The 15253-nt window shown below is 52.7% G+C and overlaps 6 protein-coding genes across 6 annotated transcripts; 1 reads left to right on the plus strand and 5 right to left on the minus strand.

Moving 5' to 3' along the window:
* Window positions 1–165: 165 nt before the first annotated feature.
* BDZ99DRAFT_403925 (uncharacterized protein) lies at window positions 166–2982 on the minus strand. Its single transcript, XM_033716372.1, has 4 exons — window positions 2342–2982; window positions 930–2289; window positions 684–870; window positions 166–625 (listed from the first exon to the last, which is right to left on the minus strand). Exons 1-4 carry the CDS (start codon window positions 2738–2740, stop codon window positions 553–555), a joined length of 2019 nt encoding a protein of 672 aa, XP_033583744.1. The 5' UTR covers window positions 2741–2982; the 3' UTR covers window positions 166–552.
* A 1026-nt stretch (window positions 2983–4008) lies between these two features.
* Window positions 4009–6520, minus strand: BDZ99DRAFT_564625 (uncharacterized protein). The gene is made up of 2 exons (XM_033727378.1): window positions 6047–6520; window positions 4009–5983 (listed from the first exon to the last, which is right to left on the minus strand). The coding sequence occupies exons 1-2, from the start codon at window positions 6340–6342 to the stop codon at window positions 4222–4224; spliced, it is 2058 nt and encodes a 685-aa protein (XP_033583745.1). The 5' UTR covers window positions 6343–6520; the 3' UTR covers window positions 4009–4221.
* A 343-nt stretch (window positions 6521–6863) lies between these two features.
* BDZ99DRAFT_373462 (glutaredoxin) lies at window positions 6864–7295 on the plus strand (the record flags this gene model as incomplete). Its single annotated transcript, XM_033714873.1, has 2 exons — window positions 6864–7071; window positions 7138–7295. Coding segments are annotated over 2 exons (366 nt in total), but the record flags the coding sequence as incomplete, so codon positions are not given.
* A 330-nt stretch (window positions 7296–7625) lies between these two features.
* BDZ99DRAFT_1355 (protein phosphatase PP2A regulatory subunit A) lies at window positions 7626–10373 on the minus strand. The gene is made up of 9 exons (XM_033712639.1): window positions 10240–10373; window positions 9913–10174; window positions 9703–9854; window positions 9156–9647; window positions 8984–9098; window positions 8783–8927; window positions 8627–8727; window positions 8238–8575; window positions 7626–8176 (listed from the first exon to the last, which is right to left on the minus strand). The coding sequence occupies exons 2-9, from the start codon at window positions 10079–10081 to the stop codon at window positions 7844–7846; spliced, it is 1845 nt and encodes a 614-aa protein (XP_033583747.1). The 5' UTR covers window positions 10082–10174; window positions 10240–10373; the 3' UTR covers window positions 7626–7843.
* Window positions 10374–11144: 771 nt separating this feature from the next.
* Window positions 11145–12045, minus strand: BDZ99DRAFT_564628 (uncharacterized protein; the record flags this gene model as incomplete). Its single annotated transcript, XM_033727379.1, has 2 exons — window positions 11145–11875; window positions 11982–12045. The coding sequence occupies 2 exons, from the start codon at window positions 12043–12045 to the stop codon at window positions 11145–11147; spliced, it is 795 nt and encodes a 264-aa protein (XP_033583748.1).
* Window positions 12046–12395: 350 nt separating this feature from the next.
* On the minus strand, window positions 12396–14938 carry BDZ99DRAFT_403941 (phenylalanyl-tRNA synthetase). The gene is made up of 3 exons (XM_033716373.1): window positions 14351–14938; window positions 12989–14291; window positions 12396–12930 (listed from the first exon to the last, which is right to left on the minus strand). The coding sequence occupies exons 1-3, from the start codon at window positions 14663–14665 to the stop codon at window positions 12767–12769; spliced, it is 1782 nt and encodes a 593-aa protein (XP_033583749.1). The 5' UTR covers window positions 14666–14938; the 3' UTR covers window positions 12396–12766.
* Between the last annotated feature and the right edge of the window lie 315 nt (window positions 14939–15253).

The following is a 15253-nucleotide window of genomic DNA, read 5'->3' on the forward strand; positions in this document are numbered from 1 at the left end:
CCTTGCTCTCAATTCAGGGGGGGGGGGGGGGGTCGAGCAATAACATGCCAAACCCAGCTCCCCTCCCGATCGTGCGGACTGGGGACTTTTAATCGCAACACCGAAACCCAACCTCAAAAATCCAAGTTCCCAAATTCAAGGCATACATACAGCAAAAAGCCACATGCCAAAGTTGAACACCCGAAATCACACAGCTTACTTCACGCATCACGACAATCAACGCGAAAGAAACTCTTTATCTACGCATGGCCTGGAAATGCTCAGTCCCGATAGGGCCTAGCATGTATGGATTATAGCGAGTGTGGGTCTGATATATCTGTCTGTAGTATAACGGTATACCAGACGAATCATAGAAGCAACACCCCGTTGCTAAAAAAAAAACCCAAAAAAAACTACCACCATCATTCATTCATTCAATCAATTTGTCAATTTATCCCGTTGCCGCAAAACCGTTGCCTGGAAAGCGAATGAATCCGTTCGAAGAGGCCAAGATACGTCATGTGTGCTCACCCACACCCACAGACGCAGAAGCGAAGAGGTAGAGGTGGGGATTTACGAGCATATGCCCTCCTGCCCACCGATGGGGCTGGCATCGCACCCGTCGGGGTAGAAGAAAGATGCCACACTGTTCAGTCATTAGCACTTCATTGAGGATCAAGAGGGGTAAAGGGGTAAACACTTACGCAATGATAACATAAGCCGCAATTAGCAAGCTGCCTTCTAGGTAATTACTCCGCCCGTCCAGGACAAGGAAGTTGACTACGAAAGCTGTCACGAAGAGCGAAACAGTCTCGAAGATGTTGAAGTACAGGCTCATGGGCTTGGCCATGCACCAACCGAGGATTACAATGACGGGGGTGATGAAGATTGCTGTGGTTGAGTGTAAGTATACTGTTGGAGAAAGAAAAGAAGGAAGAAGGGGGACGGACCAATCTGAATACTGCTACCAACAGCAACACCAATAGCCAGATCCATCTTATTCTTTGCAGCGACTGTGACAGCTGTAACGTGCTCGGCGGCATTGCCGACGATAGGCAAGATAATCAATCCGATAAAGGCTTGGCTGATACCAGTGCTCTCGACCATGGGCTCGATGGCGTCGCTCATGAAGTCGGCGCAGATTGCGACTAAGCCCGTGCTGATTATTAGCATCATTATGGCTGTAGTGCGTGACATAAGCTCCTCCTCTTCGACCTCTTCGTGTAGGCCAGAATTGACCTGGACTGGGTGAGGTTGCACGGGAGCGCGGCTGTTCGATGGTACTTGCGTCAACGGTCTGTTGATGCGGTCAGGGAGGGAGGCGGTCCGGCGGAGACTCCTGGGTCTCCCGGGAGGAATTGCGCCTAAGGAGGGAGATCCGGATAATGCTGGGGGTTGCGGGGGATTTGAGAATACATTATTAGACAGCAGAGATGGAAGTGCTGGACGGAGCGCGAAAGGCCGTTTTGCCTGAGGGAGCTCCATGGCCAAGTCTTCGGCGAAGGCCACCTTAGGCGCAGCAGCGTCATCCGCAACTACCTTGGTCTTGCCTTTGACGTCGTCCTTCTCGTCGAACTTTTCAGACCCGTGGCTATGCCTCTTGTGCTTCTGCTTGCGGGTCTTCTTCTGGCGCTTCTCGCGCTTGCCGTTGGGTGGAGAAATAGAGGAGCCGGCCTCGAAGTCGCGCACACGCGGTGCATTATCAAAGCGAGCGATGTCATCAGTGTCCGCTTCATCACCACTCATGATAGCACCGAGAACCGATTCACGTCGAGAGACAGCTCTCTGTTGATCCTCGATGGCGCTCTCTTGACCGGCTCTCTGGCTTTCAAAGAAGTTTTTGTGGTTCTCGACGGAGGGCGAGCTCATGACCGAGGGGATAGAATGCGTGTCCTTTGAGCTGGCACTAGACTTACGGCGCTTGCGGTTCCTGAAGGCGCGCTTGAACCTCTTGGCCGTGGTGTGCGAGCCGGACGATCCGTCCGAGTCGGTGCTGCTCGAGTCTGAAGAACTATCTGATGAGCTTGACGAGTTGAGCATATCCGCGAGGAGACCGGGATGGGATTCCTCGTCGATGATGTGCTGTGGAGTACTGGCATACATGTATGCATGAGACTTGAGCTGGAACAAAAGGTAGAGGATGTAGATGAGGAGTAGGATGACACTCGTGCCGCGGCTGACTTTGAGAGTCTGCAGGTCGGCCTTCGCATAACTAGCAAACGCGGAGTGGAATGCTGTTGGGAGGAGAAGACTCATGACTGCTAGACTGAGCATACAAGCGCTCATCTGGGTAATGGTACTGTTGTAGACCTATCGTGAGTTGTTAGTACCTCGACCAATAGTGACCAGGAAGCTGACTGACCTGTTCCTGGTAGCGCAGGCCACCGAGTAGGAATGCCATGCCCAGAATGAGGAGCAAGTTCGCCAAGATGGATCCCAGAAGCGCGGCCTGGACAACGCGGATCTGGTTCCCAGCGAGTAAGATGATGAATAGGATCAGTTCAACGGCGTTGCCGAAGGATACATTCAGTAAGGCTCCCAGCGTATCGCCCAGCCTCGCAGCCACGCTTTCAGTCGCGTGGGCGAGCATTCCGGCTAGGGGAATAATAGCGACAGCGTTCATGGAGAAGATGATGACGGGATTCAACCCGGCGGGCTTCGTGGCAATGCCAATGGGCACGAAGACCAGCAGCACATTGAGCCAGGTGTAGCACACTGCCTCTTTCAGGTGTGTGCCAAATCGTATCGAGCCATTTTTCATGCGCGTGGTTAACCCGGGTTTGGCGTCCTTCTCTAGGGCGGAAGTTGTCTCGCCCGCAGCTGCAGCCACGTTATGCGGAGGGGGGGCCGGCGGCGGCGGCGAAGTCGATGTATTGTCGGCAACATTGTTGCTGTTGGCTTCGCTATTGAGCGTGCCGCTGCCATAGTCGGGCTTCTCAGATGTGTGGTCGACGGCGCGCGTCGGGGGGGTGCTGCCATTGGTGACGGCGGAATGCGCAGTGGGGAGAATGGAGGTCGGAGTGTCCTTCTTGTGACGTCTCAAGCCATGAGCGTTGACCCAGGACTTGATACTGCCTATTTTGCTAGAATCGTCAGAAGGTTGTCCCATCGAGGTGGTGCCGATTCAGTGGTGTACAGGGCGTTCAGCGTGGGATGGAGGGGACGAGAGGTAGCAATGTCGCGTGCCAAGCGTCGTGGTGGCTAGCTAGTAATCCGAGAAGCAGGGAATGCCGCAATCCGCAGCGCGGGTGCCAGCCTGAGCAGCTCGCCAGCGTTTGCACGCTGTTTGATTTGTGCGCGCCCGTCCGGGAGCAGCGTGCCGTCATCTCGTCTCCACTGCAGCATGACTCGCACGATCTGATTGCCCTATCCAGCGTTGCCACAGCACCGCCACATCTCGCTCTCACAGCCACACGCGTTCTGGAGACGTCGCGTCATGCGGGGATCGCGGTTCTGCGTACCGACCAGTAGCCACACATGCCACATAGCCATATCAGATCCATCACGAGTGCGGCACAGCAGAGAGATAGCAGCCAACTCTGACATAGCATCTTCTTACATCACCATGAGCACTGGCCCAGGAGCGAAACGACGATCTAGGTAGCCTGTGAGCCCAGCCGCAGGGCGCAACCGTGGCACTAACCACCACGCTTCATTTTCCTACTCGCCCTCCTTTCGTTAATATTCTAGCCGCTACTACACTTGGTACCGTGCTGGCTCCTCCTGTTCTCGATCCGTCTGCCGTTCTTTTCGTGGTACCAACCAACGCCCATCCTACACATATACACCTGAGTTTGACAGGTCGGCTTGGAGACAGCGTAGCACAGCTTGTCGCCGTTCAAATGTTCCTTGGTCGTGACTTGACCCCACTCGTATAAGAATAGGGCCCACGTGCAGCACAAGTAGCAAGCCTAACAAACCCAATCACGGCGACGAACTCGAATATCCACGTTGAACTTCACATTAGATATTCTTGGGGTTCGAAACAGAGAGGGCTCTTCACCCATATTATACGTTCTGACTAATTCTCCGACCATTGTTACCCCACCGCTCGCTAAACACGTAATGCCCCCGTACTCCGGACAAGGATTCTATGCACCCGTGGTATCCTCACCGTGGAGCGCGCTCGCTACTAATACAACCGAGTCTAAAACACCCACACTTATCCATGTTACCAACCCAGCCACGCAGCCAAACCGACCCCGCAATGCATGAATGCAAACAACTGTCCTGTGCCGAAATCTAAAGTCTCACCCGTCCCTCTGACGGGCCACCGCCGAACCACCTCGCGAGTCCCTCTCTCCTTTGGGTTCCAGTGGCTGCCGCACCGCTGTTCTCTGTGCCTTCGTCGCCGTCTCTCCCGCCCATCCATTTGGGTCTTCGGAATTCGGTTTCGTCGAACCAGGGGAACGTGTTCTTGACCCTAGTGCCGAAGTCGGAGAGGAAGTTACCGTCCTCCTCATCTTCCACTACAGATCTCCTCGCCTGCGGCCTTCTCGAGGCCCCAGCTGTTCCATTGCTTGCCGGCGGGTTGTCTCTGTAACCTCCATTTGGAGGGCTTGATGTGGCGCCTCCTCGTTGGGCAAGGCCCAATGTATTCCCACTCGCACCGTGGATCTCACGGTCAATCAACGCGCGTCCTTCGCGCCAGCTCCCGGCGCCGTAGACGCTGGCTCCATCACCGGTATCGTCCTCATCCTCTAGTAGATCGCCAAACCCGCAGATGTTCTTGATCTTGCCGTACAAATTAAAACTGGTCGCTAGCACCGGAACAAGTACGAAAATGGGGAAGAAGGACGAGAAGCCCGAACCGAGCGGAGTAAGGTCGATGAGCCGACCTAGGAAAAGATAGAACGAGCTAGCCTTGTAAATTTTGGGATCCACAAAGGTGGTGAAATTGAATGACAGTGGTACTGTGAGCTTCGCGACCTGAAGCGCGTACCAGGTGGCCGATTCCAGGTATGTTCCGCGCCGCACAAGCGCCCTATTGCCCCATATCTTGACTTCGGTCAAAGAAAAGAAGGCGCAAGCACACATATAACTTAGCCAGACACCAGCGATGAATTGGCCTGCGAAGCCAATTTTACCCCTATTAGACTCGGGGTGATGTACGACTGTGAGGCCTACGATGGACAGCTTCGCCTCGTCGAGAGATTTTACAATCTCAGACCAGATAATAGAGACTGAGGCAAGGGCAAATACCGCGGATGTAACGTAGTAAAGTAATGGAATAACGTGCGTATGTAGAAGGTAGCGGGTATATGGGGTTAGGACAGTAATGCGAGAATAAAAGGTAGGGGCTGGCGCAGCAAAAGGAGAGACCTGGAATTCGAGGCGCTTAGAAGCTGCTGAGTCGAGGATTGCCTGTGTATCTATCGCGTTGCGTACTAAGTGATCCCAGGAATCCGAGAAACGCATTTTAGCGTGTCGTGCACGCTTGAGTTTGCGGGTCAAATCAGCAAGATAGCGTTCTGTAATAACAGGCGGCACCGTCGAGGTCGATGCTCGACTGGTTGATGAGATTGAGGAACCCCTGGCTTCCGGCAAGGAGGATGATTCAGCAAGCTCATCTATCCACTCTTGGAAGGCTCTGGTGATGCCATTTTTTCGAAGCTTGAGCTGCACAACTTGCGACTCATACTGATCAAGTTTATCCAGGGCTTCCGTGAGCTTCTCATGGATATTCGGCGCTTGTGATTGTAGGCGTCGAAGGCGATTACTTATGCTGGCATTCCGATACAAGGATCGCGGTAGTGCGACAAGACCGTGGCCCATGAGGTATATGGCTAGTACCAAACCCCATGAGTATGCCAATGCCATAACCAATGCCTTCATGGTCTCAAAGTCAAACCCATTTTGGAAGATGAAGTATATGGCTCCGACGACGCCAGATCCGAGCGTAATCAGCTGGTATCGGCCATTGGTACGAAGGGCGTAGAGGAATCGATCTTTCGGGTCGCGATAGCCTGCATCGCAATACTCTCCAAGGAGCGGGAGAATTACCCTAGACTTCATGAGTATCCATGGAACGTTGTACCTACCAAGGGCATGAAGACAGGCGACTCACCATGTCAACGCAAAGGTCAGCCAGTATGTTATCCTCCAGCTGACCAACATAGCCCGGTGTGGAAGCCATATCCCCCTGTTCCCTCCCGTGTCCGTCCCAGCAGTCGACGCAAGATCAATCGGGACTAGGAGTACTATGCTCGCGGGCAAGGAGATGGCGAGGAATACGGGGACGAGCACATACATGGGCGTCGTCCGGAGCGGGAGGTAGTAGCGGAGGAGCAGAAGGACGAGGAGACATATTGTGAGCAATGCGCCGGAAAAGAAGACATCGGAGCCTGCGGAAGAGCCCCCCATCGTGCCGGTCAGTTCTGAAGGAGAAGGTGGTCGTGAGGCTGCAGTGGAACAAGGGCGGTTTAGGGGTGGACAAGCACCTCCATTTCTATGGCGAGTTGGAGCGATGTGATATCTGTTACTATCGTGGAGCTGGAGAGGACGATGTGGCTCCAGGGTCTCTCGGATGTACGAAATAAAGTCACCCGTCCGAGGACGGCACGCGCGGCATGAGTTGATGACGAGTCGCCGCATTGCCGCTAATACACCGGATTACGCATCCGTCACGTGATTGATTCGGAATCTTCAGCAGTGTCACTGGTGTGGCAGCCTTTGTCTCAGCTAAAAGGGGCTAATTGACTCCATTCCCCTCGGCGATGGCATCATCGGGATGATTCCTTCTACGCGGGGCGCGCAGCACAGTGATATCTAATCAGCACCTCATTCCAAATCTGACGAGACCAGACCCTTTTCCTAGACCCTTTGGGCATATATAACAGTTCCACCAAGCCCCGCCCTCTCAACCACCTCGACGCTTCACAAACACCGCCACCATTTCCTTCCTACGCCACTTCTTCACGCGCGCCTCCAGCCCAACCACCATGTCCGCCGCAAAGACCAAGGCCCAAGGCATCATCGACGACAACGCCGTCGCCGTCTTCAGCAAGAGCTACTGCCCTTACTGCAAGGCCACCAAGGCCACCCTCTCCGCCCTCGGCGCAAAGTTCTACTCCATCGAGCTTGATCAAGTCGGTACGTCGCGAATAATTAAATTCCCGAATCGGTTCTAGAAGACATGCTAATTTGTGTTATGAATAGATGACGGTAGCGCGATTCAAGATGCGCTGGAGGAAATCACTTCCCAGCGCTCCGTCCCCAACATCTTCATCGCGCAGAAGCACATCGGCGGCAATTCGGATCTCCAGGCTCAGAAATCACAATTGCCGAATCTGCTGAAGGAGGCTGGTGCTGTCTAAGACAGCGGGGTTCTCTACCATGAGCGGCTTTGATGAGATGGAGTTGGAGGGCTTCACTTAGGGAATCGGGAAATGAACGTCTTGTACCCGAGGCAGTAGAGCCTACCTCCATCAACTACAGAATCAATCATGAAAAACACAAACTATGCAGATGCACGTGTCCAGAACTCCCAAAACCATGCATTTCGAAAGTATTGAGCTCGTGTCTAAAAGTGGGTAATCTTGAGTTTACCGTCGTGCCCATACCCCAACCCCCCCATACACAGCGGAGCCTTGGTAGAGAAGGGAGACGTAAGAGCCGCAAACAGGTTGAGACAGGTTGATTTCAGTAGGAAAATCCAGCCAGGGCGACTCCCTGCCTACGTATTTCCCCTCTGCTCTCGCTCCGCCCGCTCTATGCACGCTACCACGTCTGATTCTCCCCTCTCAAGCTCCTCTACCCATCCCAAACCAAGCCTCGACCGTTTCATTAGTGTCAAGCAATGCTTTCGTAGTGACCAGCAACTGTCCATATCCCAACCGTTCGTCGTCGTCAAGTCTATGCTGCCCTACGTCTGCATTGCATCTGTAAAGCTCTGCGCAGCCGTGGTCGCAAAATACCTCACGTCGACATCGTCGTCCTGCTGTAACTTCTCTAAATTGGGGAGAATCTGCTTGGCGATTAGATCCTGTCCCTTCGGGCAGCCGGTTCCCGGTGTTCCGGCTTTCTGGAGAGAGAGAACAGTTCCGTGTTCCGGAAGCTGTTTCAGGGTATCGATGAGCACAGCGTAGGATTTGGCGACATTGAAGCGGATGTTGGGGATATCATCGTTGACCAGCTTATCCATCATGGGCAGAATCGATGCTTCAATCACTTCGAGGCTAAGAGCCGGTGCAAGAGTCTAGAACTATTATTAGTACCAAGGCAATGTATTACGAAGCATTGGGAAACTGTAAGCTTACAGAAACGGCGAAGCAGGTAGTCATTCGGTATAGGTAGTTTGGATGTTGGCCCATGGCTATGACTTTGGGGATGATGGCTTCGTTGGCCCACTCTACTCCGAAAACTTCGGTAAGCTTCTTCAGGTTCTGCGTTGAGGCTTCTCGAATGGAAAACACAGTGTCTCCAAGCCAGCTCATGCACAGGCTGCTGAGCTTCTCGTCGAAGAACTTCACTCCCAATTGGGAAGCGAGGAGAGGAACGTATTCGATGATTGCGAGTCGGACGCGCCATTGCTTGTCCTCTGCTAAGGTCACGATTGCGGGAAGGAGAGATTGAGAAAGCAGCTCGATGCCGATCACTGGAGTAAGTGTTAGATCTCGTTACCAGTTGGTCGCGTGACCGGACGTACCATTGTTGACGAGCTCAAGCTTTGAGATGATGTTCAGCCGAACATCTGGGAACTCATCCTTGAGCATCTGAAGGAACATCGGAAGGAGATGGGAGATAGTCCTGGGCCAAATGATTAGCTGCAGTGCCATAGTAGAGATGTAAAAGGGTGACATACTCATCCTTTCCGAGAATCGGGGCCAGCCCGCTGATTTGGGTGCCAAGAGCTGCGCGGACATGCTGAGATTGATCTGAGACAAGCTCTTCTATGCTCGGCATAACGTCGTGGAGAAGGATATCTCCCTCAAGCAGAGCGCAGAAACCTATCGCGGTCAGATTGTGGGCCAAGACTTTGGAACATAAACTCAAAACAACTTACCGGGAATCTGCCCCGCAATTGCACTCCGCACCTCCGCTTCAGTATCCTTGAGAAGCTTGACGAAAGACGGGACCAAATCCCTGCTGACCACTTCCTCGTCGACGGCTTTCGCAATCTGAACAGAGATGTTAGCCATAATCTAGAATGAAACAGCGGGATATGCACTTATTACCTTCTCAAATCGATCTGCCACCATGTACCGCACTCGCCAGCTCTTGTCCTCAAACAAGCTCCGTAAGGCCGTGAGCAGAACACCATGGCTGGATTGTTGCTCCTTCGGTACAGCCTCGGCGATTGCAATGAGTATATCCACCGTCAAGAGCCTCACGCTATCCTGATCGTCGCTGGCAAGGTGTTGGAACAACGGAATCATCTCATCGATGACGATAGCCGCGGGCATAGTTTTGATAAACTTGGCCAAGTTGCTGGCGGATTGTCTCCGCACCATGGGCGTGTCATCGTGAACAAGTGCTCCGTATTGTTGCCTCAGCCCTTCCTGGGATGGAGGGGTAGCTCGAGTGTAGGGGACGTTGTAGAGGCCGGTCGCGGAAATCTTGGAGGTGAACCAATCTGCTTTCGAAAGATGGACCACGAGCGGAATGAAATATTCCTCGATCTGCTGCTGGGACAGCTGCTCGCAGATTTTGTTCAAGGACTCCACAGCCTGCATGTGATTGTTAGCAAAAGCTCAATTGCGGGCATTTTGCGACGGTAAATACCTTCTCCCTAACCAGCGGCTCCTCTATCGCTGCGAGATTCTCTAGCGGTGAGAGCAAGACATGACCATACTCAGGGCCCCCCACATACTCAACAAAATTGCCCAATTCTTCGCTCAAGGCAGTCAACACCTCATCCTCGTCTTCCACCGATTCTACACCAGCTGTTAGCCATGTATTTCTTATTGTGCTTCAGGTGTGTTTGTGCCATACCATCAAGGAAGGGTATCAGCTCATCTCTTGTTCTCTCCGCGCCGAGGGCCAGCGCGATGGTGGAGAGACGATGGATCGCGTTCAATCGCAGCAAGACATCGTCATGCTTGAGCTCGTCGATCAGAACAGCGATTGGGTACAGCTCGTCGGTTTGGTTCGCGCCCTCCATGGTTCCTGTTCTGGGTATTGGTGATTATTTGGTGGGAGAAGCCGGTGAGAGGAGTCGGAGGAATACGGCGTGGGAGGCAATTCCCCGTCCAAGCTACACAGAGTCAGAATCTCGGGTGAATAGAGGCACACGCAGAGCGCAAGATCGTGTTGGCGTACGGAGTGACTGGGCGAGCTGGCAATGAGGCAGGAGGGCGGGAAATTCGAGGCGAGGTGGACGTGGCGGCAGGGTCGCGGGAGAGTGTAGTGGTAGGCGTCTACCCCAGCTTGACGGGGTGTGGAAGGCAGGCAGGTGTTTGGGGGCGCACTGGATGTTGGTTTTGCTGGCGATGATGCAAAGGGTTGGAGGCTTCTTGAGGTCCAGCGTTGCGGGTTGTCGGGGCCAACAGCCACACAAATGTGGCGGGGATGTCTGGGCAACTTCTTCTCTCATCTCAGATCACTAGAGCCCTACTCAAAGAGGCTTTGAATATCCACTTCATGCATTCGCGTCAAGATTATTCGCTACTCATTTTGAAGCGATGCTCCCATTGACCGACATCGGGCAAGAAACAGCCTTCAGCGCCTTGCGTTTTCATCAGAGTCTAGTTCGAGACAGCTTCATTATTATCCAAGAATCTATCCCGCCTTCAGTTCTTGCACTGCTTGTTGGCGCTATTCAAAGTGTTTCTCTACATTCTCCAAGATCTGAGCAAGGTGTGTATCAAGCACTTTTTGACCGGCCTATTAGCCCTCTGAGCTACGCAATTACTGTCAGATAGATTTATCGATTCCGCCTCCCAAGTTATTCTCCAGTATCAGACCCCACGTGACTTGCGGGGACGAAGTCATGAATATACCGCAATGGCCACACATTCACTATAGTCATACATACCAAGGGCATCTGTTATTAGAGTCACATAGAAATTCCCATCGTGCTCACGAACATCAGCCTCGTAGGTAAATCAGTATTGTTGTCATAATCTCCTTATATCCCGGTCTGGATCAATCTGATGGAGGGGTTGAATCCACCATACTCCCAAAATCCTGCACCTAGCACCTTGCATCGGGTCTCAGTGTGTCCCCTATTTCTCTTTCTCGACCGCCGCCTCATAAGCACCCACCCTCCCATCCCTATTCGCCAGCGCCCTCCAACTCTCCACATGCTCCGGCACCTCCTCTACCAGTGTCGCCTTCGCCGGAATAGGTTCCCCCCACTGCGTCCAGCTTGGCACTACCCCCGTCCACACCCTCTTCCTCAACGCCTCATCCTTCGCATCATGCCTATCCTCGCTCGGGCCCCCACTCCTAATTTTCGCACTCGCAAGGCTGATCTTCACCCGCAAGATAGTCGTGCTCGTCATCTCCGTCTTGTTCGGCGGAACGCGGCAGTTAGCCCAGAGATTGGGGATCATGTTGTTCGTGATGAGCTCCAGGGCATACAGCTTCTCGGCCTCGTCGGTCACGAGCGAGGCGTAGCCGAAGACGACGGCGGAGCGGTAGTTGCAGCTGTGGTGGTTGGGCGTGAGGGCGAGGACCAGGCCGTCCATTAGGGTGGCTGCGACGGTCACAGGGGTGCCTTGGTCGTCGCCGCTGGCGGAGGACTGCTTCATCAGGCGCGAGCCGACGTAGCCGTGGATGTAGAGGTCCTGCTCGCTGGTTGCTGGGTCGGCGTCTTGCGAGGTGAAGGAGCCGGTGACGCCTAGCATGGGTAGCACGGCGGGAAATGGGTCGTCGGCTGCGATGGGGTTGAAGGAGACATGGACGACTGGGCTGGAATTGACGATGCTGTGGACATTTTTGTAGTCGTAGTTGCCTGAGAATGTCAATTGACTTCGAAAGAACAAAGCAGTTGAAATGAAATGGGGAAGGATGAGGGTGTTAGAGAGTGATGATGATTGATGTAGAAACAGCTGTATTACCTCTCTCTTTACCCAACCGCTTCACAGTATTAACAGGGGTCTTTTCGTAGGCCGGGGATGCCATGTTGACAAGATTTTCGAACTGAGTTGTCTCAAACTTGTTTCTTTCCCTCAGAACAAGGTAGTATTTATATATTCGTCGACTGGTCTGGTGGGGGTTGAATGGTGACTCTTCTTTGCAGTCCGATCATGGGCACCTTCTTGATTACGGGCCGGCCTTTGAGCAAACTGCGATTGGGGGAAAACTCGGGTGCACTTGCTAGTTGAGGCTTAGTTCACGAGAACAGTATGGCCGCAGTCCTCTTCGGGACTACAATTAGTGCATCACCACCACTCTTGCGGGGAAGAGTCATGTATTTAAGCCAGGGACTCATGATTTTCCCCCGGGGTCTGCTCGAGAAGTAATATATGTCTCCAATGCAGTGCAAGATGTTTACCATTCACTTCTCCTAATAGAAGCTCTATGCGAAAGATGACAAGCTTGGAACTACATACATACACCGCGTTGTTATGGGTTTATCCACAGCCTCAGGTCTCTACACGCACGCTCTGCTACCCTGCAAGAGTTACTCAACGGTAGCGTGTCGTCACTTCACCTTACGACTTGCCATACTAGCTTAACTCCTCTTTGAAGTTACTCATAGGTGGTCTGTCTCTCTATCCGGTGCTGGAGAAGAAAGACGGGCTTTTCCCCGTCTTCAAACTTGAGTCTACTATGTACGCTAAGAAGCACCGCTAATTATGCGACCCCAGAGATTGACACAAGCCAGCTCCGCAACACACATCTATAAGAAAACCTCCAGGTTCAACTCCAGCGTACTAACCGGGTATCCGAGTTCGAACTTCTGTAGGACAGACGGGTGCAAGATGCCAAAGGAGCCGATGACGCGCTCCTTGCCATCAAGCCGTAAAATCACCTTCGCGGCGTGGCCGGGCAGGTATGTAGCGTCTAAAACACAGTATGGTTAGCATATCTACCGCACCCCTAAGAAGAAAAGTGATGTTACCTTCAATCTCCTCAATCCAGTATCCCTCCTTTTTATCATCCTTCAGTCTATCCTCTCTCGTGATGAAAGCCGATTGCAACATCATCATGATGCGATCCAACAGGCCATGCACGACCTCGAATCCAGACGACTTGCCTAAGTAAGCGGCCGCAAAATGCCTCTCATTCCTGCTCTTCCTCTCTTGTTTCAGGTCCTTGAACCCGACATCACTGACCTCGAAGATTTTCAGCGGCACGCTGCGATGCTTATTCGAATTTAGGGTCTTGAGGAGGCCTGGCAGCAGTGACGTCCGAACGATTTGGTATTCTGCCGTCTTGGGGTTCTGCAGTCTGATCGCAGTGCTTCCGTCGTCTTTGCGGTTCAACCATGCGAAGTTCTCGTCGTGTGAGCAGAGAATCAGCGGCATGACTTCTGAGAAGCCGGCCATGGCTCCTTCTAGCCTGACAATGTCACCAAGCCTGTTGATGGGAAGGGGCGCAGCCACAGATGCGGTCTTGTTAGGGTAGAAGCGAGGGAGCTTGTTGAAGCCATACGCGATGGCCAGGTCTTCCATGATGTCTGCTTGGTGCAGGACATCAGCTCGTGTGATCGGAACGCTGATGCTGAGGAGCGAGTCATCTGTCGGGTTTGGTTTTGCGTCGTATCCCATGCGTTGAAGTAGATGTGATATTTCTGAAGGACTAAGATCAAGTCCAGTGACTTGGTTGAGATAGGGAACTTCGGCTTGCATTTCTCGGGGAGTCAGATCGGGCTCCTCCCGAGACTCCTGGTTGTGTGGTGACACAATCTTCAAAGGTTCGACAGCTTCCGCGTATCCTGCAAACATCGCGACTAGCATGTGGCAGACAATTTCAACTTTTGTCTTGTCGGTTGCGGTGATTTCGATCAGGACATTTTTTGTATCAAGGGTGATCTTGGAGTGGTTGCCGTTGATGATGGGTGGGAGTGAAAGGACAGTTCGATTGGCGTCATATAGTACGGGATAGACCGGGCTGTCTCGTATTATGTGAAGGTAGCGGCCAAGGTGCTTGTCTTTCTCATAGAACTCCATCATCTGCTTCGCGTTCATCTTCTTCGTCTGATTTAACGGAGTGAACTCAATCTCCTCTGGCGGCAATGCCTCGTAGCTGAAGGGCCCTTTGATGGTATCAAGATCATGTGTTCCGATGGAGACCAATGTCCGCTGTCGAGCCAGATTTTGATGCAGCTTGTCCTGGAGCGCAATGAAGCTATCATATCTCGCTTGTGTGAACTTGATATTCCGTAGTATGCATCCCGCAATGAGGGGCCGGATCTTCGAGGTCTAATTTCATATCAGCACTATGACCTTAATGAGAAATGGTCCCCAAGTATGCCACTCACAGACTCGTCCACATTCAACACTTGTAGCTCACCCCCAGAAGGAGGGGTCAACGAGAACTTTGGTAGCTTCTCCTTCTCCAAATATACCCTCAAGTTCATTGCAATGCCCTCGAAGCATAGCATGTCATATCTGTTCGCAGGAATCTCGATCTTCAACTGCGGCGGCTGCGCCAGATCCTCTGCCTTCTTGCTCGTACTTGTGTCTTCGTCTAGCTCAATCCCGAATTCGAAGCATAGCTCGTCGAATTCCTCGGTAGTATATTGTTTTCCCAAAGCCTCGTATAGCGCCGCCTTGTCAACGGCGATCGTAGGCATGGCTGCGGTGAACCCTGAAAGAGGGCGAGCTATGGACGGGTATTGCGGAACGCAAACACTTAAGTGGCGTAGTTGTGGAAGTAAAGAGGTTGCAATTGGATAGTAGAAATCAGTTCCTCTTCCTTGCGTTCGTAGTGGGGTAGTTCGATCGTGCGGAGGGGTCGTCAGTGACACTTTTGGGGTCGAAAAGTCGATCTTTTGGGACTGTCAGGTAGGCGGGAGTTTCAGTGGGCCAATGCGACCAGAAGTTCGGCGTGGCACCCTCGCGAGGCAGCTTGGGGGTTGAAGCTGCGGTATGACTGTCCCGTCTCGAAAATCCACGTCGGAGAATCAATATCGCGGCCCGTGCAGCCGCATTAGGGTGGTTTCGCAGCCGTGAATGCTCATAGACCTTAAATCGAGGGAACACTTCGATCATTCTTTATGGACACTAAAATATCCCAGATATATGTACTATCAGAGCGATGTAGTTGCGTTTTGTAAGGCCCTTGTGGTCTTCCTCTGCATGGCACTCAAAGCATGCGGCCCTGAGAGCCATACTCGGCTTCGAAAGCATGGCCATGACATGGCCATATTCAGTTTTGCCTT

The sequence above is a fragment of the Mytilinidion resinicola genome, assembly GCF_010093595.1.
Source record: "Mytilinidion resinicola strain CBS 304.34 unplaced genomic scaffold BDZ99scaffold_1, whole genome shotgun sequence".
Lineage (NCBI taxonomy): Eukaryota > Fungi > Ascomycota > Dothideomycetes > Mytilinidiales > Mytilinidiaceae > Mytilinidion > Mytilinidion resinicola.